The 24,374-nt window shown below is 41.1% G+C and overlaps 1 protein-coding gene across 1 annotated transcript; it reads right to left on the bottom strand.

Annotated features, from left to right (window-relative positions):
• Positions 1 to 3,492: 3,492 nt before the first annotated feature.
• Positions 3,493 to 9,800, bottom strand: MISP (mitotic spindle positioning). The gene is made up of 4 exons (XM_031948276.1): positions 7,195 to 9,800; positions 6,062 to 6,192; positions 5,767 to 5,805; positions 3,493 to 3,998 (listed from the first exon to the last, which is right to left on the bottom strand). Exons 1-4 carry the CDS (start codon positions 9,773 to 9,775, stop codon positions 3,909 to 3,911), a joined length of 2,841 nt encoding a protein of 946 aa, XP_031804136.1. The 5' UTR covers positions 9,776 to 9,800; the 3' UTR covers positions 3,493 to 3,908.
• Between the last annotated feature and the right edge of the window lie 14,574 nt (positions 9,801 to 24,374).

Raw genomic sequence — 24,374 nt, 5'->3', positions numbered from 1 at the left:
ATATTTCTGAGCTGTTGAAGTCTCTTCTACTCCCTAGACCTCAGTTTTCCCATCTATAAAATAAAGGGGTTGCATTAGGAGATCTCTAAGATCCTTCTGGCATTCTATGTTTTGTGTCCAGCTCTGACATCCTGTGTTCCAAGGGCCCTCCCAGCTTTCACATCCTGGGTTCTAAGGGCCCTCCCAGACCTGACCTCCTGGGTTCTAAGGGCCCTCCCAGCCCTGACCTCTTGGGTTCTAAGGGCCCTCTCAGCTCTGACATCTTATGTTCTAAAGTCTTCCTAGCTTTGATATTCTGTGTCCTAGATATCCTGTGTTCTAAGGGTCCTCCCAACTCTGAAATCCCATGTCCTAAGGGCCTCCCAGCCCTGATACCCTGGGTTCTAAGGGCCCCTCCAGCTCTGAGAGTATCTAAGGGTCCCCCCAGCTCTAAGAGTATCTAAGAGCCCTCCCAGTTCTAATATTCTGTTGAGCATAAAGTTCAGAAAAATGTAGTCCTAATTGCCCATTTCCCTAATTGGACTCTTTCTAGAGTGCTGTGCTCAGTTCTGGCCACCACATTTAAGATGGACATTGACTGATAAAGAAAAGTGAGCAGTTCAATTCAAGTGATTGGAGACCATAGGCTGTGCAGAAAATTTGGTTGGAATAACTGGGGATGGATGCCTAGAGAAGAGACTATTGGTACATGTGAATGGACAGGATAGATATTTTTTAACATCCCAAGGGTTGTCAATCAGAAGAGAGCTCGGCTGTTTGGCGCCTAAAGAAAAAGCCAGAACTCTGGAGAGAAGAGACAGAGAAGCCAATTGAAGCTTACTTTCTACTTTTTACAGCTGTTCTGAGATGGAGTGAGCTGCAGCAGGGTCCCTTGTATGGGGTAGGGGGCAGAGATTGCTCCCAGAGTAAAATTTGTATCATTACTTGTCTTGGACTTTGGAGAGAGGATTCCTTTTTTCTTAGGAAGTTCATTGATTCCTCTTCAATTTCTTTTTCTAAAATGGGACTATTTAAGTAATTTATTTCTTCTTCTGTTAATTGAGGCAATTTATATTTTTGTATATATTCATCTATTTTGGTTAGATTGTCAGATTTGCCGTCTGTCATACATTTGGACAAAATAGCTCCTAATTATTGTTTTAATTTCTTTTTCACTGGTGGTAAGTTCACCCTTTTCATTTTTGATGCTAGTATTTTTTTTCTTTCCTTTTTCTAATCAAATTAACCAAAGGTTTATCTATTTTGTTGGATTTATTTTTTCATAGAGTATTACTTTTTTAGAATGGAGTGTGTCAGATGTTATCTGAGCACTTTCTGCAATTCAAATTCAAATTCAAATAAGTAACCCCGGACATAAGTGATTGATCTCGACTCTGCCTCCCTTAAAACCAATTTGCACACGAGTCAAGCCATTAGCCCATGAAGTCACTGGTCCTCTTCAAAAAAAGGATGAACAATACCCTATCCTATTAGCTCTAAGACACATCAGGTAGCTGAAGCCATGGAAAGTTACATAAAGGCATTGGTAGATGGCATGCAGCTTTCTGGGAGGGCTCTTAGAACGTGGAATATCATAGTTAGGAAGAACCTTAGAACATGGAATATTAGAGCTGGAAGGGACTTTAGAACACAGAATGTCAGAGCTGAGAGAGCCCTTAGGGCACAGACCTGGGAGAGCCCCTAGAACATGGAATGTTAGAATTAGGAGAGGCCTTAAAACATGGAATGGCAGAGCTAATGTCAGGATATAAAAGAACATGGAAAGCCAGAGCCAGGAGGGATCTTGGAAGTAAGTAAGAACGAGGAGGGCTCTTGGAACATGGAATGTCAGAGTTAAGCGGGACCTTGAGACATGGAATTTCAGAGCTAAGATAGCTTTGAGACTATAGTATCTTATGCTCCAAGTCATTATTAATCAGAGAAATGCAAATTAAGACAACTCTAAGATACCACTACACACCTGTCAGATTGGCTAAGATGACAGGGAAAAATAATGATGATTGTTGAGGGATGCGGAAAACTGGGACATTGATGCATTGTTGGTGGAGTTGTGAACGAATCCAACCATTTTGGAGAGTAGTTTGGAACTATGCTCAAAAAGTTATCAAACTGTGCATACCCTTTGATCCAGCAGTGTTACTACTGGGATTATATCCCAAAGAGATTATAAAGAAGGGAAAGGGACCTGTATGTGCACGAATGTTTGTGGCAGCCCTTTTTGTAGTGGCTAGAAACTGGAAACTGAATGGATGTCCATCAGTTGGAGAATGGTTGAATAAATTGTGGTATATGAAAATTATGGAATATTACTGTTCTGTAAGAAATGACCAACAGGATGATTTCAGAAAGGCCTGGAGAGACTTACACGAACTGATGCTGAGTGAAATGAGCAGGACCAGGAGATCATTATATACTTCAACAACAATACTATATGATGACCAGTTCTGATGGACCAGGCCATCCTCAGCAACGAGATCAACCAAATCATTTCTAATGGAGCAGTAATGAACTGAAATAGCTATGCCCAGAAAAAGAACTCTGGGAGATGACTAAAAACCATTACATTGAATTCCCAATCCCTCTATTTATGCCCACCTGCATTTTTGATTTCCTTCACAAGCTAATTGTACAATATTTCAGAGTCTGATTCTTTTTGTACAGCAAAATAACGTTTTGGTCATGTATACTTATTGTGTATCTAATTTATATTTTAATATATTTAACATCTACTGGTCATCCTGCCATCTAGGGAGGGGTGGGGGGTAAGAGGTGAAAAATTGGAACAAGAGGTTTGGCAATTGTTAATGCTTTAAAGTTACCCATGTATATATCCTGTAAATAAAAGGCTATTAAATAAAAAAAAAAAAGAGACTATAGTATCTTAGAATATGGAATTTCAGAACTCAGAGGCCCCTTAGAACATAGAACACCAGAGCCATGAGGGACCTTGGAACATAGAATGTCAGAGGGCTGGGAGGATCCTTAAAACAAAATATGAAAACCTAAAGGGACTTTAGATATGGAATTTCAGAATTGAGAAGGACGGTATTCAGTACAATCTTTATATTTTATATATGAGGAAACCAAAACCAGAGAATGGAAGAGTTTTGACTAAGATCACATAGCAGTCAGTGTATAGAACCCAGACTAGAATCCAGTGAAACCAAGGGTTCTAGGAAATCCTAGAACCTAGGAAATCAACAGGATTTTTTCCTTCCACTTAAAAAAATGGGAAAAAAAAATCAAGTTCAAGGGAAAAAAAATCTATCTATATCTATAAATACACACACACACACACACACACACACACATATATATCTGTCCCTTTTGATTTCAGTACCTGATTTTTTAAAAGTTATATATTTTCTATATATATATTATATATTTTTTCAAATTATAATAACAATTTTAACATTCATTTTTTGAAAAATGTTTATTTTTTCTCAATTACATACAAAAACAATTTTTAACATTTCTTTTTTGAGCTCCAGATTCTCTCTTTCCTCTCTCCCCTTCCTCACTATCTCCTTGAGAAGGCAAACACTTTGGTATAGATTATACGTGTGTAGTTATATAATAATCATTTTTTAAATTATAACTTTCAAATTCTCTCTCCCCTTCCTCCTCTCTCCCTTCCATGAGAAGGCAGTCAATTTGATCTAGATTATACATGTGCAGTCATGCAAAATAATATTAGCACCTGATTTTAGTTTCTTTGATTATATAAAAACAATCTCCAAGGAGGAAGATCTTTACTTGCCTACTCCTTTCTCTATTACCGACTTGCTTATGAGAGGATCTGGTTTTAGGTTGAGAAAGGATAGTCAGGTGGGGAAGAGATGGACCCAAGCTCCCCCCAAGCTCTACACTGGCTGATGCTTGACATGTGTCTGGCCTAAATGGGGGGCTCAGTCTTCATCTTCACAGGCATACATTCCGGCTTCCCAGCGAGCAGCCAAGTAATTTTTATGTCGAGTCACCCTTGTGGCTTCCATAATCTGCAAGAGGGAGGAAGGCAGAATAAAATCAGAGAAAAGGGGGAGGTTAATATTTGTGGCTAGTGAAGGTGGGAAGAAGGGGATCCCCAATTTAGTACAGGGTCTGGAACATAGTTGGCACTTTATAAATAATGGAATAATGGCCTAGATTCCCACTTCAGTGACTGGATTTCAAGTCAGAAAACCTGAATTCAAATCCAGGTGAACCATTTAATACTTGGTCCATCACTAAATAATTTACTTCTTTCTTCTAAACCTCAGATAACATATCAAATTAAGATGGGGCTGGATAAACTCATAAGATCATAGATTTAGAGCTGGATGGGATCTCTGAGGCAAGACAAATTGAACCTCCTCATTTTATATATGAAAGGAGTGAGGGACAGGAAAGTAAAATGCTGGTCATATAGCTAGGAAATGTCTGCGATGAAATCCTGACTCCAGGGTCAAGATTCTGTGCCCTATGGCACCACTAGTGGGCTCAAGGTAGCAAATGACCTGCTTGATTCACACAAATAGTGTCTGTAACTGAGATCTCTTGATTCGAAGGCTTGCATTCTTTTTGTGAAATTCCACAAACCCCAGCAAACATTTATTAATTTATTAATAGTTTTTTGCTTTTCCAAATACATGCAAAGATGGTTTTCAACATTTACCCTTGGAAAACCTCATATTCCAAATTTTTTCCCTTTCTTCCCTCTTCCCTCCTCCCCTAGATTGCAATATATAGCCATCCAATGTAGATTAAATATGTTCAATTCTTCTAAACATATTTCTACATTTATCATGCTATGCAAGAAAAATTGGATTAAAAGGGGAAAGAAAAAATGAGAAAAAGAACAAACAAGAACAACAACAAAAAGTAAAAATACTGTCCTTTGATTCATATTCAATTACCATAGTTTGCTCTCTGGATGTGGATAGTTCTTTTCATCACAAGTCTATTGGAATTTCAGCAAATATTAGGTACCTGCTGAATGCAAGGACTGCTTTAAGATGTTTCCCTCAGAGACTTTGAATTCAGGTGAGAGGAAAGCTAGAGATAAAAATATAAAATTCTCCAAAAGTCTTGGAAGGGAATGGGCCCATGTTAGAGATCAAACAGAAGGAACCAAGATTTTTGTATATATCTGTAATCCTGAACTGATTCTTGGATTGTTGCATTCAAAGTGCCTTAAATGACATAGTCTGAAGTCTCACATATTAAAAAGGACCAAAAATTTGTTGATTATTGCAAAGTGAATTAGGAGCTGTGGGAGGAGCCAGTGTCCTCCCACATTTAAATGCCAGTGTCCTGATTCCCAGCTCAGGGCTATGTAGCCTTCATTCGGTCTGTGGCCTGATCTATTCTCACATGGGGAGGACTGAACTTCTTATTGCCTTCCATAATGTTGATTAGTAGGAAAAGTACTAGATGTAGACTAGAGAAGATCTGAATTCTAATCCTGGTTCTAGTACTTCCTAGCTAGGTGACCTATGCCAGTGACTCTCTCTCTCCATGGGTCTCCCTCTTTTTTGTAAAATGGATTTAATAATTTTTAATCCCTTCTAGTTCTAAAAACTGTGATTCTTTGTGACTCTGAGACCCTGATGGCTCAGGAAGAGACTGGAGGAATGAAAAGGGCAAAGGCCCATACTGGAGAAGCTGATCTTAAAGTCAAAGGGAAGGTGACAGCTGAATCTTGGTACTCCATCCCAAGGCAGCAACCTGGTTTCTGTTCCCTTCTCCCATAGCTTAGGTACTGCAGCTAAGGAGAGTGAGACTTACCTCTAAGTCCACAGTGTCAGATGTGTCAAGGCCGGCATACTGTAGGGAAGACAAACAAGCTTCAGGCCCAGGGTGATGTCCCTCACCTCCCGGGGGGCTCTTGCGCCCCCCCCCCCCATTCATAGCATGGCCAGGTGCCAAGTCAGCAAGAAACTCCAGCTCTAAGCCTTTCCCTCCCAACTCTTTTCCACTCAGACACTGACAATCTGAAAAGGGAGCCTTGTGGTCACCCCCTGGAGGCAATTCTGGGCCACTAGGTAAAGCAGAGAGAAGTCTCTCCTTGCTCACAACTTACCCCTACATCCCTTTTCTTCCAGGACTTATCTTGTCCCGGTGACTGGTCTGTCACCTTCCACACCAAGTTTGAGTGGAAGCAGACAGGGGAGAAGGTAGGTGATTCCGAGAGGGAGTAGCTCCCCGTTATACCTGCAGCAGGGAGGAACTGACATTAGCCAAGATCTCAAAGTATTCTGTAGACAAATTTCTCCCTTTCATCCTATACTTCTCTTCAGTTGATCCCTGGAACAAGGCCAAAACAATATCACTAGTTTACCTATCTGAAGCATTTTAAGGTTTACAAAACATCTCTTCAACAACCCAGTGATGCAAGTGATGCACTGGACAGGTAAGGAAACTGAGTCCAGGAGAAGAGATTACTGCTTTGTTTAGGGTCACACATTTAGCAAATAGATTTTGAAAGGCAGAGGCAGTTTCTTGCCTTTAAGTCTACTCCATGGAAGGAAGGAAGAAGAAGGAAGGGAGGGAGAGAGGAAAGAAGGAAGGAAGGAAAGAAAGAAAAGAAGTAGTATGAGGGAGGAAGGAAGGAAGAAAGGGAAAAAAGCAAGGGATGGAAGGAAAGAAAAGAGAGAGGGAAAGAAGGAGGAAGGAAAAAAGGAAGGGGAAAGGAAGAAAGGGAGAAAGGGATGAAGAAAGGGAAGGAAGGAGGGACAAAGGGAGGGAGGAAAGAAGGAAGGAAGGAAAGAAGGAAAGAAACAAGTGGTTATTAAGCTGAAAGGAAGTCAAAGTAAGATAGGCAACATGGTTCTCCTCTCACAGCTGAACAGAAGCCAGGGATGCTTCCTCCTTCCACACATGTTTCCATGGGCACACACACACACATACACACACACAGCCCAGTCATCTCCCTTTCCAAGCCTGAGAATGAGGATGCTACAAGAATAAAGCGGCCTGGTTCAGGAAGTTCCGTGTTTTTGAAGTTGAGAGGGAACCACAAAAAGTGAGTTGGGAACCCACAGAACTCGGGAAAAGAGAGAATGTGAAGGGAAGAGGACACTGAAGGAAGCCTGAGATGCAGACTGAAAAATTAGGGGGGAAAGGGAGTTCCTGATGGGGAGCAAGGCAGGGAGAAAGGGGAAGGTTTGGGGGATGCTGCCTAAGGCTTTGCTGAGAACAATGCAGGCTCCTCACCTGAAGCCACTGAGGAGTGTCTGGAGTGTGAATCTTCCCATTCAAATGTCTGCTCCATCTCTTCAGTAGGAGAGAACACTTCTGGGAACAAGGCATTCCGGCGTTCTTCTTCCAGCTCCCTCTCCCGCTGCAGGACATTCTGGATCTCCATCTCCAGCAGGCTAGAGGACTGGGACCTTAGAGGTTTGGTGTGGATGGTCGCCTCTTCTTTAACAGAGATTTTGGGCTGCCAGACACGTTCCTGCTTGGGAGCACTCACCTTCTCTGGCCCAGGGATGAAGGTAAACTTGAGCTTCATCGGTCGTAGATGGAAGTAATCCCGAAGCACCACGCCCCGGCTAGCATCCCCTGCAACCCGTTCCTGAGCATCCCATGCCTTTTGAGTGATCTTTTGAGGTGGTGACCTCCATGGCTCCTGCCTTTGAGTGGTGGAGGTTTGTGACTTCCAGGGCTGCTCCCTGACCTGTTCCTCTCTCCAGGTAGAGGTTTGTGACTTCCAGGGCTTCTCTCTGATTTGTTCCTCTCTCCAGGTAGGGGTTTGTGACTGCCAGGGCTGCTCCCTGACCTGTTCCTCTCTCCAGGAAGGGGTTTGTGACTTCCAGGACTGCTCCCTGAACTGTTCCTCTCTCCAGGTAGGGGTTTGTGACTTCCAGGACTGCTCCCTGACCTGCTCCTCTCTCCAGGTAGGGGTTTGTGATTTCCAGGACTGCTCCCTGACCTGCTCCTCTCTCCAGGTAGGGGTTTGTGACTGCCAGGGCTGCTCCTTGACCTGTTCCTCTCTCCAGGATACCTTTCGTGAGGAGGGTGGAGGTGTAGTCACACCTTGCTCCCACCTGGAGCTCATGGTGAGGTGCCCAGAGCCCAGTGAGGAACCCGGTTTGTAAGAAGAGTAGGATGGGAATTCCTTCGATGGGAATTCCTTCTTTGTGCTATGTGGATTCAGGTAAGGCTGGTAGGCCTTCAAGGGAATGCGACTAATCTTCTTTCCTTCCAGGTTGGCTTCTTTTGGATGGGTGTCAGAAGTCAGGCTCAGGATGGAATCAGAGCTCTGGACTCTCCTTATCTTGGGGAACTCTGAGTCTTTGGCCCGCTGGTTTGGTGTGGAGGCTGTCCTGCCATCACTGATAAGCTCGGAGAGCCCAGCTTGCTGGCGATGGTCTTCCTCACGCTTTGTGTCCAGGGCTATCTCTCTCTGAATGTATAAGGATAGTGGCCGCCCCTTATCCTTTCCTTTCTTGGCAGTGGAAGTGAAGGTCAGGTTCACCGTGGACAACAGAGGCCGGATCGGGATCTCCACGAGTTCGGCCTGGCTGCCCGATTGCTGCAGGCCCCTCTGCTGCCGAAGATCGGCCTCCCGCTCCTGAGCCCTCCGGATCTCTCTCTCAATGGGTGTCTCCTTGGGACCCTCATCACAGGGAACCAGTTCTGGGCCCTCCGCAGAGACCAGGGTCAGGGCGTCATCCACAGATGACACGGATAAGTGGTCCACAGAGATGCTTCGGGAGCTGGGGGCCAAAGTGTGCAGGCCAGACCTGACTTCCTCAGCATCGTCCCTGATGGAGACAGTATGGCCGTTGGTCAGGCCAGCCCTCCCGGACCCAGAGGAGCTGATGCTTTGGCCAGCATCAGTCTGGATGACTGTAGGCTGCATGGTCTTTTCCCTTGGCTTCTGAGCTGGCTGGGAGCTCGCAGTTGGCTTCTGAGCTGGCTGGGAACTTGCGGTCAGCTTCTCCAAATTCAGGAACTGCTGCCGGGCAGCCAGGAAGTTAATCTGGTCGGTGTCAATGACACTGTCCGAGTCAGAGGCTGAGATGGAGGACGGGCCCTGGCCAGGATGGAACCCATCCAGCTCCTCTTGGGAGCTCCAGCGAGTGGCCACCGTCGTGCTCCTCTTCACTACCTGGCCCCGGATGACCGCCTCTCGCTCCCGCTCGAAGTCCTCCATCCCCTTTGGAAAGGCGTTTTCCCCAGGACCCAGGAGGTACAGCTGCTGTTCCCCCTCCTCTTCCTCCTGAGAGAACAACCTGCCGGGCTGCCGCTCCCCCGGCCAAGCTCGGAGGCTGTAGTTAGGACCCACCTTCACCACCTCTCTTTGGGTCTTTCGCTCCCAGGAAGGAGTCGGTCGCTTGGCGCTATAGTTGTCAGTCACGACATGCTGCGTCTTCTTGACCAGGTGGGACATGGGGACAATTTCCTGAGTGACAGTCACCACCCTCAGGGCCGAGGTCTCCTCTGGGTCAAACCGGAAGCTTTGACCACCAGAATCCATTCCTCTGATGTCCTTGTCCCAGCTCGGGGACATCGACTCCACTTTAACAACATCAAAGGTGTAATGGCTTTCCAGGTCAGTTGACAGGTCACTGACCCTGGATGAGTGGGGAATGTTGAAGATGGGGTACCTGGTCACTCGGTCCATCTCGTTAGGAGCTTCAGGAGCTGCTGACTCCTCCCAAATCCCTGGGCCCTTTTCAAGGCTGGCGTCTTCTCTGAGCTCTGGGGCAGGCCCTGGACTCTCTTCGTCAAGAAGGAATGGACAGCTCTGAGCTCTCTGTGAGAGAAAATATTTGTAGGAACATGACATAGGGGGTCACTTGTGCTTTTTAAAAACACCTACTTCATTCACAGAACCACAATATGCCAGAATTACAAGGAACTTGAGAACATGGATGAGCTTGTGTTTTATACTAGACTTGAAATATTTTAGGACCTAGAATGTCAGAGCTGGGAGGGCCCTTAGAACCCAGGAGATCAGAGCTGGAAGGGTCCTTAGGATCCAGGAGGTCAGAGCTGGGAGGGCCCTTAGAACCCAGGATGTCAGAGCTGGGAGGGCCCTTAGAACATAAAGTACAGAGTGAACCTAATTGTCATTTGATCTCAGTGCCAAGATGGAAAGGTCATATCCATGCTTCTCCAATAGGATTTCTCACTGTTCATCTCCCCATTCTCACTCTAACTAAGGTCACTCATTATTTATACCACTTCAGTATGTTCTTTGGAACTCCTGCTCTCTTGCTCATAAGCATCTCTCCATCCTCAGACTTTTCATCCTTCCGTCCTTGCATTTCACTCACACTTTCCCAGTTCTATCCTCAGGACAACACACCCCAATAGTATGGCAGCTCTCCCCAAAAGTGGCTGCATCTATGCTTGCCCTAGAGCTCCAGAGGGATGGCACTCAGAGTGACCCTGCGGTTTCCAAACCATTCTCCACCATTGCTGTTTTAAATCCATTTTTATCAAACCTCCTCATTCATTTTTACTGGCCTCCAGAACTAGTGGTTGCCCTTTTTTCTCAGTGGCCAGACAACAAACACCTGCCTCTGTCTAGCTTTGAATGCCTTTCACAATCTGAGCAGGATCCACTTTTTCAAGTTTCTCTCTCACATGATCCCCTAACATTTAGGGAGATGTCAGCCAAGTCAAATCACATCAATAAGCATTTATTAAGCACCTACTATGTGCCAGGCCCACTGATAGGTACTTCAGATTAAAAAAAGGCAAAAGATAGTTCTTGCTCTTAAGTTTGTTATGCTTTATTTTGCTCCTTGGTCATCATTCTTTTTTTTTTTTTTTTTTTTTAATAACTTTTTATTGACAGAACCCATGCCAGGGTAATTTTTTACAACATTATCCCTTGAACTCACTTCTGTTCCAACTTTTCTCCTCCCTCCCTCCTCACCTTCCTCAGATGGCAAGCAGTCCTATACATGTTAAATATGGCACAGTATATCCTAAATACAATATATGTGTGCAGAACCGAGCAGTTCTCTTGTTGCACAGGAAGAATTGGATTCAGAAGGTATAAATAACCCAGGAAGAGAAACAAAAATGCAAACAGTTTACATTCATTTCCCAGTGTTCTTTCTTTGGGTGTAGCTGCTTCTGTCCATCATTGATCAATTGAAACAAAGTTAGATCTTCTCTTTGTTGAAGAAATCCACTTCTATCAGAATACATCCTCATACAGTATCATTGTTGAGGTATATAATGATCTCCTGTTTCTGCTCATTTCACTCAGCATCAGTTCATGTAAGTCCTTCCAGGCTTTCCTGAAATAAGCCTGCTCTTCATTTCTTATAAAACAATAATAATTTATATACCATGACTAATTCAGCCATTCCCCAAATGATGGGCATCCATTCAATTTCTAATTCCTTGCCATCACAAAAAAGGGCTGCTGCAAATATTTTTTGCTTATATGAGTCCTTTTTTATAATCTTTTTGGTATACAGACTCAATAGAGACTCTGCTAGAGCAAAGGGTATGCACAGTTTTATAACCATTTGGGCATAGTTCCAAATTGCTCTCCAGAATGGTTGGCTCAGTTCACAACTCCACCAACAATGTATTAGTGTCCTATATGTCCCACATCCCCTCCAACATTTATCATTCTCTTTTCCTATCATCTTAACCAATCTGAGAGGTGTGAAGTGGTATCTCAGCATTGTCTTAATTTGTATTTCTCTAATCAATAGTGATTTAAAGTATTTTTTCATATGACTAGAAATGGCTTTAATTTGAAATGAATTTCAATTAATTGAAATTAATGTGAAAATTTTGTTTATATGCTTTGACCATTTATCACTGAAGAATGCCTGGACATATTTCTACCAACTGTCTTACCAATGAACACCTTTTTGCTCCCAGTTTTCCAGTTTTGGAGTCATGTTTAAATGAGTCTTGCACTTGCTTGAGATTGTGTCCATGAATTTCCCACTCACCATCCGTAAATTTCCATAACAAAAAGTCTCTTCCAGGCTCTTCCAGAGTTGTTCCAGCCCCAATCAGAATTCCCTGAGGGCATGCAATTCCATCCCTTTAATACTTGCATCTCCACTACTTAGCACAAAGCACTTAGTAATAATACTTTTTCTTTCATTTATTGAAACTCTTCTTCAGTAGTTCCAAGGTTCATCCAATTGTTGTTCATTGTATCTTACATATTCTCTCTTCCATCTTTCTCCTCCATGCTTTCTCTCAGGTGCCCCCCATGACTGCAATCCTTTCCCTCCTCAACTCCACCTCATAGAATCCCTCACTCCCTACAAACTTTAACCAGAATCTCCTCCTACAAAAAGTCTAGTTGGATCCCTCATAGCTAATGTCCTCGGTCTCTGTCTCAGATATTACTTTGCTTCTGTTTTGTTCATATGTAGTTGTGTTCATCTTGTTTTCCCCCAATATAACAAGAGGATGAGGATGGTTTGGGTTTTGCATTTGTACATCCAGCGACCAGCACAGTGCCAGGTGCACATTAACAAATGCTTGTTGATGAAGGAATGAACCTTTGTAACTAGGGTAGCAGGACCTCTTCTAGTTCATTCTTCCAATATTTCCAATGAGTCCACCATCTAGCTCATAATGGCAGACCCCATCCCAAGACACCTTTCCCAAAGGATTTCGGTATCCGTATTGTTGATCCCTCTGATCCTTCCACTTCTCACTCTTTTGGACTCTGGTGACTTCCTTTCTCCACCCCCACTTCCTGCCACAACCATAGCTCAGAAACCCACAATTCAGTTTCTCTACTACTTCATAGCTGATGGAGAAAATAGAAAATCACATTGATCTTACTTACTCCAGATTCATTACTGGGCCCTGATTCGGTTCTATATTTATTGCCTTCTTATCTCATTGCAAGGCAACAACAGCAACCATAACAAAAAAAAATATTAATATTAACAGTATTTCTGTAGCACTTGAAGGTTTGAAAGCACTTTATCAACATTATGGCATTTAATCTTTACAACAAGCCTGAGAGGTAAATGGTATTAATACTCCCATTTTACATATGCAGAAACTAAGGCTGACAAACCTAAATTAACCAATCGATTTGCTTAGAGTTAGCCAGCTAGTAAATGTCTGAAGTAGAATTTGAATTTACATTTTCCTGAGTCCAAATCAAGTGCTTTATCCACTACATTAACAGCTGTCTCAATAAGCTTTTATCAATCAAGAAATGATTGTTTCTCTCATGTTAATAACCAATTATTAGTTGAGAATAAGATTTTCCCTTTTCTATTCTGAATTCAGAAATCAGCCCCTAATAACTTATTTAGTCAGCAACTGAAGAAGAGGTTTGATTATGAGACTGGATTTAACATTCACCTTAATCTTGGGGAAGTGCAGTAAAAAGAATTCAAAGTAAATTTTGCCCAATTGTGTGCTATGATTCAGGCAAGCTTGGCTGGGAGTGTGATGATCAAAGAAATGCAAATTAAGACAACTCTGAGATAGCACTACACACCTTTTAGATAGGCTAAGATGACAGGAAAAGATAATGATAAATGTTGATGGAACTGTGAATGGATCCAACCATTCTGGAGAGCAGTTTGGAACTGTGCAGAAAGGTTATCAATCTGTGCATACCCTTTGACCCAGCAGTGTTACTACAGGGCTTATAGCCCAAAGAGATCTTAAAGGAGGGAAAGGGACCCACATGTGCAAAAATGTTTGTGGCAGCCCTTTTTGTAGTGGCAAGAAACTGGAAACTGAGTGGATGCCCAACAATTGGAGAGTGGCCGAATAAATTGTGGTGTATGAATGCTATGGAATATTATTGTTCTATAAGAAATGACCAGCAGGATGATTTCAGAAATACCTGAAGAGACTTACACGAATTGATGCTGAGTGAAATGAGTAGGACCAGGAGATCATTGTATATGGCAACAAGACTAAACAAGGATCAATTATGATGGACGTGGCTCTCTTTAACAATGAGATGATTCACACCAGTCCCAATGATCTTGTGATGAAGAGAGCCATCTACATCCAGAAACCGTGGGAACTGAGTATGGATCACAACATAGCATTTTCACTCTTTTTATTGTTGTTTACTTGCATTTTATTTTGCTTTTGCTTTTATTTTTTTTAACTGGTTTGATTGCATTTTTCTTGTGTGGTACTGTAATTGTATAAATATGTGTGCATATATTGGATTAAACATGTATTTCTACCATGTTTAACATATATTTGACTACTTGCAATCTAGGGGAGGGTGTGGGGGAAGGGGAAACACACAAGATTTTGCAATGTTGAAGAATTGTCCACATATATGTTTTGAAAATTAAAAGCTTTAATAAAAAAAAAAGAAAAATCATTTTAGTGGCTGATGGACAATAGATTCAAATGGGGAAAGTCCCTGGCAGGTAGGAGTCTCCCCTCATCTCCAGGTTCTTACAATAATCCAGGAGAAGTGATGAGGGTTTATATTAGAGGGCTGGTAGTGTTCAGGGGAGAAGGGAACATATTCAAAAGAGGTTACACAGTTTTAAAAGATATGAAGGAGAAAGCCATCTGCATCCAGAAAGGGAACTATGGAGACTGAATGTGAATCAATACATAGTATTTTTACCTTTTTTTTTTTTTTTTTGGTTGTTGTTTGTTTGTTTTTTTCTTTCTCATGTTTTTTTTTCCCCTTCTTGATCTGATTTTTCTTGCACAGGATGACAAATATGGAAATGTTTAGAATTTCACATGTTTAAGTTATATCAGATCGCTTCCTGTCTAGGGGAGGGGGGAAAGAAGAGGGAAGAAGAAAAATTTGGAACACAAGGTTTTGCAAAGGTGAATGTTGAAAATTATCTTTGCATGCATTTGGAAAATAAAAAGCTATTTTTAAAAACAGAGAGAAAGATGCTGCAAAGGTAAAATTAACAGGTCTTGTTAACAGCTTGAATATGGGGGGGTGAGAGATAGTGAGGAGTCCAGAATGACTCATACATTGTGAGTCTGTGGGACTGGGAAGATGGTTTTGTCCTCTATAGTAATATGGATGATAGGAAGGAGGTTGGAGCAGGAATGGCTTAGAGAAAAAGATGATGAGTTCAGTTTTGAACCTATTGAGTTTGAAATGTCTCCTGGACATCCAGTTACAGATGTCAGGAAGGCAGCTGGGATTTTGAGATTGAAGATCAACAAGAAGTGGGGCTGGAAAGGTAGATTTAAGCATCACCAGCACAAAGAAGATAATTAAATCCATGGGAGCTATGAGATCACCAAATAAAGCACTATAGAGAAAGGAAAGGAAAGTTTAAGACAGATCCCAGAGGGATACCTCTATTTAAAGGATATGATCTGGAGAAGGATCTAGTAAAACACACTGAGAAGGAACAGTTGAAGAGATAGGAGGAGAACCAGGAGATAGGGGTGTCCTGAAAATCTAGAGAGAAAAGAACATTAAGGAAGAGAGGGTGATCCAAAGTGGCAAAGGCTGCAGAGAGGTAGAGGAGAATGAGGATTGAGAAAAGGCCATTGGATTTGGCAACTAAGAGATCATCAGTAACTTTGGAAAGCAGTTTCAGTGATGATGAGGTCAGAAACAAGACTGTAAGCAGATAAGAAGCAAGTGAAAGGAGGGAACATGGAGACTTCTGTTGTAGAGACCTTTTTTTTTTTTAAAAAAAAATAATAATAGCTTTTTATTTTTCAAAATACATGCAAAGACAGTTTTCAAATATCCACTCTTGCAAAACCTCGTGTTCCAAATTTTTCTCCCTCCCTCTCCACTTCTCCCCTAGACAGCAAGTAATCTAACAGAGGATAAACATGTGCAATTCTTCTAAACATATTTTCACATTTATCATGCTGTACAAGAAAAAGCAGATCAAAAAGGGGAAAAAATGAGGGAAAAAAAGCAAGCAAACAGCAACAAAAAAGGCGAATATATTATGTTGTGATCCACATTCAATACCCAGTCCTCCCTCCAGATACAGATGGCTCTTTCCATCCCAAATCCATTGGAATTGTCCTTGAATCACCTCATTGTGGAAAAGAGCCAAGTTCATCAGAGATGATCATCTCTTGTTGCTGCCATGTACCATGTTCTCTTGGTTTTGTTCACTTAGCATCAGCTCATACAAGGCTCTCCAGACCTTTCTGAAATATTGAGGTCTTTTTAAGGAATTTCAAAAGGTAGAAGAGATATATAGGACGATAGTTAGCAGGGATGGAAGGATCAAAGCTGGACATGTTGTTTATTTTAGTCATTTCAGTCATGTCCAATTCCATTTGGTTTATTCTTGGCAAAGATGTTGGAGTGGTTTTCTACTTCCTTCCCCAGTTCATTTTACAGATGAGGAAATTGAGGCAGACAGGGTTAAGTGATTTGTCCAGGGTCACATACCTAATATGTATCTAAGGCCAGTCTTGAAGTCCGGTATTCCCAACACCAGGACCAGTGCTGTAGGTTCTATGGTGCTATAGTGGCACAATGGGGAATGAGCTACTAGTTGGGGAGAGATTAAAATTTAGTCAAAGAGTAGGAATGACAGAAGAGGCAATCTGTTGGAGAAAAGGGCATGGATTGTAATCATGTGAAAAAGTAGAAGGGTTAGCCATAGTAAATAGTAAGGCCATTTTATCATGAGAGAAAGAAAAAATAGAAGAAAGTTTGAGGAGATGAAAAAGAGGAGAGAAGAAGAAATTCAGGGCAAATAGTCTCAAATTCATCTCGGAGATACGTGGCAGGTTTCTCAGCTGAGAGTCAGAGCCATGGGATGTTTGAGGAGGGATGAAAAGGTCTGGAAGAGCCACTGCTGTGGAGAGTGGAAGAAAAACTTGACAGAGGAGGTATAATAGGATTGCTTAACAGTGGTGAGAACCCAGTTGAGGTTATGAACTCAATCAGAATAGTTGAGGGACTATCACTATTTTTATTTAGCACTACATGCATAAAGGTGACAAATGGTGGGAGTGATCCAAGGCTGAGCCTTGCCAAGGTATAATAGGTGATAAGGGGGCTAGGGATTCAAGAGAGAATAACTGCAGAGTTGAATTGGTGCACCAATGGGTCAAGATGGAAGGAGAGGAGAAAGTGAAGTGCAGAGGAGATGGCTTGGAAGAGAATTGAGGGGTCAAGGGATTGGAGCAGATGAAGAGCTGAGTTTTGTAAGAGAAGGCAAAAGGAGAGGTGAGAAGCCAATAGATTGTTATTGGATAGGGGGATTTAAGAATTCTTCAACATGAAGTAATACATTTGTGAATGAGAGCAAGATCAAGGCTATGATCATCTATGTGTCATACACAGAGTCAGAGGAATAGGTCATGGAAAGCAAGTAGAGAAAGCAACTGAGTGCTTAGGGAATTTGAGGAAGAATCAATATGCATTTAGAAGTCTTTTACTGTGAAGGTGGGCAGCTAGATGATGCTGGGTCTAGAATCAGGAAGACCTAAGTTCAAATCCAGTCTCAGACAATTATTAGTTGTATGACCCTGGGCAAATCACTTAACCATGTTTGCCTCAGTTCCCTAATCTGTGAAGTGAAATAGAGAAGGAAATGGCAAATCACTGCAGTATTTTTGCAAAGAAAACCCCAAATAGGGTCACAAAGAGTCAGATGTAACTGGAAGTGATTAAACAACTATGTTCCAGGTACTGTGCTAAAAACTATAACTATTACTTCACAAAATTACACATATTTAATCTATATTATATTATTTGTTGTCTGGGGGTGGGTGGGAGCTGAGGACAGAGGGAGAAAAATATGGAACACAAGGTTTTGTAAGGGTGAATGTTAAAAACTATTTTTGCATGTATTTTGAAAAAATAAAAAGCTATTATAATAAAAAATATTACTTCACAAATATAAGTCTGGTAAATAGGTGCTATTATTACCTTTATTTTACAGTTGAGGAAACCGAGGCAGAAAGTACCCATAGTCACAAAGCTAGTGTCTGAGGTTGCATGTGAACTAGGGTTTTCCTGACTCCACTGTGCTATCTAGCTGTCCCAAGAGGAGAGGTTAGACCTGGTTAAGTAAATCTGAGAATCATCCACATATAGAAGATAATTGAATCTGATGAGATCACCAAGCAAAACAGTTATAAAGGGAAATGAGAAGAGGGCTCAAGATAGAGCTTTGAGTAGTAGCCATTACTACTAGGTAGTGGGCATAATTGGGATGATGACGGAGGATGAAAGAGTGAGAAGAAGCAGGCAGAGAGGTAGGGAGAGAACCAAGAGAGAGCAGGAATATGAAAATAGAGAGAGAAGAAAATTTGAAACCAAAAACGATGATTGACAGTATCCAAGACTATACAGAAGTCAAAAAGACTGAGAAAAGGTCATTGATTTGGCAATTAATAATTAAAAAACTAATTATTATAATAATTAATTATTAACCTTAGAGAGACCAGTCAAATGATGAATTCAGAAACCAGATTGTATAGAACTTTTCAAGGAATTTAGATACAAAAAGGAGAATACCTGGGATATCTGGAACAAGTTGGATTTTTTGTAGACTGGGGAGACATGGTTATCTTTGGAGAATGAAAGGGGATAAGCATCTATAAAGCACTTACTATGCTTTACAAATAGGATCTCATTGACTCCTAAGCATTTATATAGCACTTACTACTCACACCTTCCAATTCCTAATTCAATGTTCAATCAGCAAGCACTTTTTAATGTAAAAGCATTGTCCTGCTGAGTGAAATAAGCAGAACCAGGAGATCATTATATATGGCAAAAAGATTATACGATGATCAATTCTTCTCAGACTCTTCAATAATGAGATGATTGAGGCCATTTCCAATGATCTTGTGATGGAGAAAGCCATCTACACTCAGAGAGAGAACTATGGGGACTGAATGTGGACCACAACATAGCATTCTCACTCTTTTTGTTGTTGTTTGCTTGCATTTTTTTTCTCATTTTTTCCTTTTTGATCTGATTTTTCTGATGCATCAAGATAACTGACATAAATATGTATATATACTGGATTTAATATATATTTTTAACATGCTTAACATATATTGGATTATTTGCCACTTAGGGGAGGAGGGGAGGGGAAAGGGGGGAAATTTGGAACACAAGGTTTTTGCAAGAGTCAATGCTGAAAAATTATCCCTGCATGTTTTTAAAATAAAAAGCTTTAATAAAAAAGAAAAATTAGAAAAGCATTATACTAGTTACTATGGAGATGTAAAAGTAGAAGAGGTCATTTCAGGATTATTTAAAGGCAATAAGAATATTTGCCCCATAAAGAAGAAAGAGATGGTTGTTTTCAAGTGTTAAAGAGCTATCATGTGCATGGAGAACTATGCTTATTTTTCTCAGCCCCTGAGAGCATAACTAGGACCAACAGTAAATACTTGTAGAGATATTAGCTCTGATAAAAACTAGTAGAGATGTTAAGAGTCAAATATTAGATCAATATTAAGAAGAACTCCTGAACAGTTACAGTTTTCCAAATATAAAATGTGTTGTCAATGCCACAGAATCACAGATAAAAGTCTCATATCTACCAGCCCTGAAGTCAGGAAGACCTGAGTTCAAATCTGGCCTCAGACATTTAATTTCTTTGTTGTGTGACCCTGGGCAAGTCACTTAACCCCAATTGCCTCAGCAAAAAAAAAAAAAAAAGTCAGAACTTTGTCAAATCTATAAGAATATGAGTCATTCCCCAAGTGATAAATAATCAATAGATATGAACAGGTAGTTTTCCAATGAAGAAATCAAAACAATTTATAGTCATATGAAAAAATGATCAATAGATCAGAGAAATACAATTTCATCCAGGGCCATTTCCAGTCATCCTGATCTATCTCTGGACCCAAAAGGCTCTGGAGGGGAAAGTGAGGCAAGTGACCTTCACAGCCTCCCTCACTTAAATCCAATTTACTTGCATGTCAGGGCATCACCTCTCTGATATCATGAACAACAAAGGACAAAAAACAACTATTTGCCGGGTACTGGCATTTTATTTGATCTTCAGAACACCCAAGCATATAGGTGCTATTATCCCCATTTACAGAGGAGAAAATTGAGGCAGATGGAACTTAAAAGACTTGCCCAGAATCACACAGCTTCCCGACTTCAGGTTCCAAATTATTTTAAAAGGTCGTCTGGACTTACAGGAACTGATGCTGAGTGAAAGGAGCAGGACCAGGAGATCATTATATACTTCAACAACAATACTATATGATGACCAGTTCTGATGGACGTGGCCATCCTCAACAATGAGCTGAACCAAATCAGTTCCAATGGAGCAGTAATGAACTGAACCAGCCACACCCAGAGAAAGAACTCTGGGTGATAACTAAGAACCATTACATAGAATTCCCAATCCTCCTATTTTTGTCCACCTGCATTTTTTATTTCCTTCACAGGCTAATTGTACACTATTTCAAAGTCCGATTCTTCTTGTGCAGGAAAATAACTGTATGGACATGTATATATATATATAATATATATTATATTTAACTTATATTTTAACATATTTAACATGTATTGGTCATCCTGCCATCTGGGGAGGGGGAGGGGAAAGGAGGGGAAAAGTTGGAACAATTTGGCAATTGTCAATGCTGAAAAGTTACCCAAGCATATAACTTGTAGATAAAAAGCTTATAATAATAATTTAAAAAGAGGTTATCTGTGCACATATTTAATCTGTATCAGATTTCTTGTGTCTTGGAGAGGAAGGAAGGGAGAGAGGAAGGGAGAAAAATTTGCAACACAAAGTCTTACAAAAATGAATGTTGAAAACTATTCTTTCCATGCATTTGGGAAAATAAAATACTATGGGGGTGGGTGGGGGAGAGAAGGAATTTGCAGGAGAAGATGAGATGGAATGAGATCACTTATGCATTTTGAGGAGTTTGCCTTGGCCATCTTAACAGGAGAGTTGGGGTTAAAGGATATGATGGGAGGAAGGTACCTGAGTGTCATAAGCTGGATAAAGGAGGAGAAAAAGGAGCTCTCAGCAAACGCTCTCTGTGAAATATGAGACAAGGATTTCAGCTGAAAAGGAAGGAAGGAGACTGTGCTGGGAGGTTTCAGAAGGTCTGGAAAAGATTCTGTGTCTAGTGAGTGCGATCGTGAATCCATTAGGGAGTTATAAAAAGATATCCTTGTTGTGGGGAAGGCCCCATTGAAAGAAACTGAAGATTAAAAAGAATAAATGGTTCCTTCTGGCCTTAAGTCTACGACTCTCAAACAAATCTCACTTCTGAGCTTGAGGTCCACTGTTCCAAATCCCTGAGAGTCATTTCCACTTGGATGGAGTATAGGTACCTCTAAATCAATACATCTAGAATGGAACTCATTATCTCTTCCCCTAAATCCCTTCTGAATTGGTTCTTTCTGAGTGTGGTATTATGTCAGCCTTCTGCATTCAGTGTGGTATTCTGTATAACCCTGGGGTTTAACTTTGAATTTTTTCTCCCTCCTTCACCTTTCACACTTACTCTTACCCACCTCAGTGGGGAGCTTCCCAAGACTGGGGGCTCTCTTTTACCATTCTGTGTATCTTCAGGGCTTAGCACAGAGTATGGTATATGGTAGGAGCTTAATAAATATGTTTATTCATTCAGTTATTTATTTGTTTGTTTATTCATTCAGTTATTTATTCATAAGAAATTTGGGGTTAAGTGACTTGCCTAGGGTCACACAGCTAATACATATTAAATATCTGAGCCCAGGCTTGAATTCAAGTCCTCCTGACCTCATGGCTGGTACTCTATTTACTGCACCATCTACCTGCCCCTTAGTAAATATTTATTGACTGAATGACTGATAGTGACCAAGTTTCATTGACTCCGTCCCCATAATATAACTTGGATCTGTCCTCCCCTTTCTATTGACACCATAACCATTCTAGTTCAGACCCTTTGGACCATTATAAATCATTTTCTAACAGGTGTGTCCCTCACTCTAATTCACCTTTTATAATGTTGTCATTATATTTCTTTCTTTCTTTTTTTTTTTTCCTGAGGCAATTAGGGTTAAGTGATTTGCCCAGGGTCACACAACTGGGAAGTGTTAAGTGTCTGAGACCAGATTTGAACTCAGGTCCTCCTGACTTCAGGGCTGGTGCTCTATCCACTGTGCCAACTGGCTGACCCACTATCTTTCTTTATACATACATTAATTAGTCTCTCACCATCACTCCTCTGCTCAGAAATCTTCAGTGGTTCCCTACTGTACAATTTAAGCAGGGATAAGACATTACTAAGGGAACCCCTGAACAGGGGTTCAGAAAGACAGTTTTTATTGGGGGCCTCCTTGAGAATCATACGACTCTTTAGAGGCAAGCAACCACTGCTTCTGTCTCTTCCCTTAGACATATCCCCCCTCCCTGCCTATCATGTTCACATTGGATATCCACATTACCAGCCTGTTGAGCCAGGGGACCAATGGATACTTCCTAGGGACTTCAGAATTAGATAAAGGAATCAAAGGGCCTCAAGGGCCCTGGTTGAGTCCATGTTCCTCAATTTTTTTTTTTTTTTTTTTTTGCATTCTAAAATTTTTTTAGTGTAAAAATCGAGGCAAAATATTAATAGATTTGAGGTATAAACTCACAACAATAGTAGTCTTTCTACTTCATTAAAAAGATATCTCATATTTGAAAGCACGGAAGCATCTTCTCCTTCCTTGGACTAATGAGAACCGTTTTGGCCATTGATGAGTTTCAACTTTAAATCCCTGTTTTTCAATCCATATAAATCACAGAAATTCACACCTAGGTTACAACCTGAAGCAGTGTAGTAGAATTCTATTATCCACTATAATTGGGGGAAATGATAAGATTTTTTTGAAGTCATGGAATTTTTATGTTAACATGAACCTAAATCTAGAAGTTTGATTTAATTTTAATCAAATAAACCTTCCTCATTTTTAATAAATGAAAGATCACAAGAGATTCCAGGGAAGTTAAATGAGTTAGCCAGAAAGACAGTAAGAAGCAGAAATGAGATTTCAAACCAGGTCCTCTGAATCCCAAGAATATTGTCCCATAATGCCTTTCCATTAGGCAGGGGCCATCAGACAAGTGCCCAGATAGGGAAGTAACTAAGAATGCAGACATTCTTCATATCCAAAAAAGGATGTGATAAGGTTAGAATAGCAGTTGGCATTTACATAGCTGCAAAGCACTTCACATGTGACCAAAGCCAAGGTTGGTCTCTTGGATGTCCATCACTGATCTCTCTTCCTCTTCTTACTCCTTCAAGAGATTCCGTCCTTGCTGGTATCCTTCACTGCCCCTGTTTCTATCCTTTGGTGGCTCCTCTTAGGTCTTAAACCTTCCATAATCAGAGGTAAAATATATCTAATGCCTTAAACATTACTGGTTTGTCTAAATGTTGATTAAAACAACAACCACAATCATTTAGACAACAATAAAATCTCCTTAAATCCCCAAATTACAGAAGCAAGTTGAGAAAGGTTCAAAGAATTTATGAGAGTCAGGACTAGAACGCAGGTCTCTTGATTTCCAATTCCATTCCTTTTTACCTTGAATGATGGGGCCTTGGGCTAGGACTATAACATCGAGGAATATAGCTCATGCACATGTATGACCCTTACCTTGTCTTGACCCTCTTGGGGACATTCTGAGTATGGGAGTGGGTATGATATTAAAGCTCTCCTTTATTTACATACCCATCTCCTACTCCCTCTTCCCCTGCCCCATTCCTCCCAACCCTAGTTTTGTCCAATATCTAATTATAAACACTCCAACTAGAGTTTTTTCTCCAAGTTCTGCACTACTGCTCTCTATACCTACCAAGGGTGAAAATTAGCCAAAAAAAGGATACCAGTGGAAATCTGTTTTCCTCTTCTCCCTTCTCTCTCCCTCCCCATTTTCCAGATGGAGACAGAAGTCTTGAGCAGGAAGGCAGAGATAAGAATGACTAAAACTAACATCTGTACAGTTATTTGAGTTTTTAAAGTGAGTTTTAAAAGTCTCCTCCCTCTCTCATTCCTTCCTTCCCTCCTTGTATCCATCTGTCTGTCTGACTCATTCAATCATCACAATTATCTCGGGAGAGAGGGAAGAGGGAACAAGAATTGAAGAGGTGGAATTGGGAAAAGAAATCCTTCTCTGGGTCTCAGTTTACCTCCCAAAGATGAGTGAGCACGGTTGGAAGCCTCTGGTGCCCCCACCCAACTGTCCCCGTCCTCCTATTTTGTCCATCCTCCCAGGAAGGAGCAGGAGGCTTTAGGTTGATGGAAAAACAGAATGACATTGGGAAATTGATTTATTTAAGATCATGCGATGAGTTGGAAAAAGCTAGAATAGAATCAAGGTCTTTTGATTCCTTTGCTCAACTCACTACATCATCTTAGACAAATCAGTCTCCAGTGTGACTCTGTTTTTCTATCTGACAAATGGCGCCAGGGTCAGAACTCAGTTTCTTTCATTTCCAGCTTACCCAAAGTCACGTTGATTTCTTTT

The sequence above is a fragment of the Sarcophilus harrisii genome, chromosome 1 (genome assembly GCF_902635505.1).
Source record: "Sarcophilus harrisii chromosome 1, mSarHar1.11, whole genome shotgun sequence".
NCBI classification, from domain to species: Eukaryota; Metazoa; Chordata; class Mammalia; order Dasyuromorphia; family Dasyuridae; genus Sarcophilus; species Sarcophilus harrisii.
This window is presented reverse-complemented; position numbering and strand designations above follow the sequence as displayed.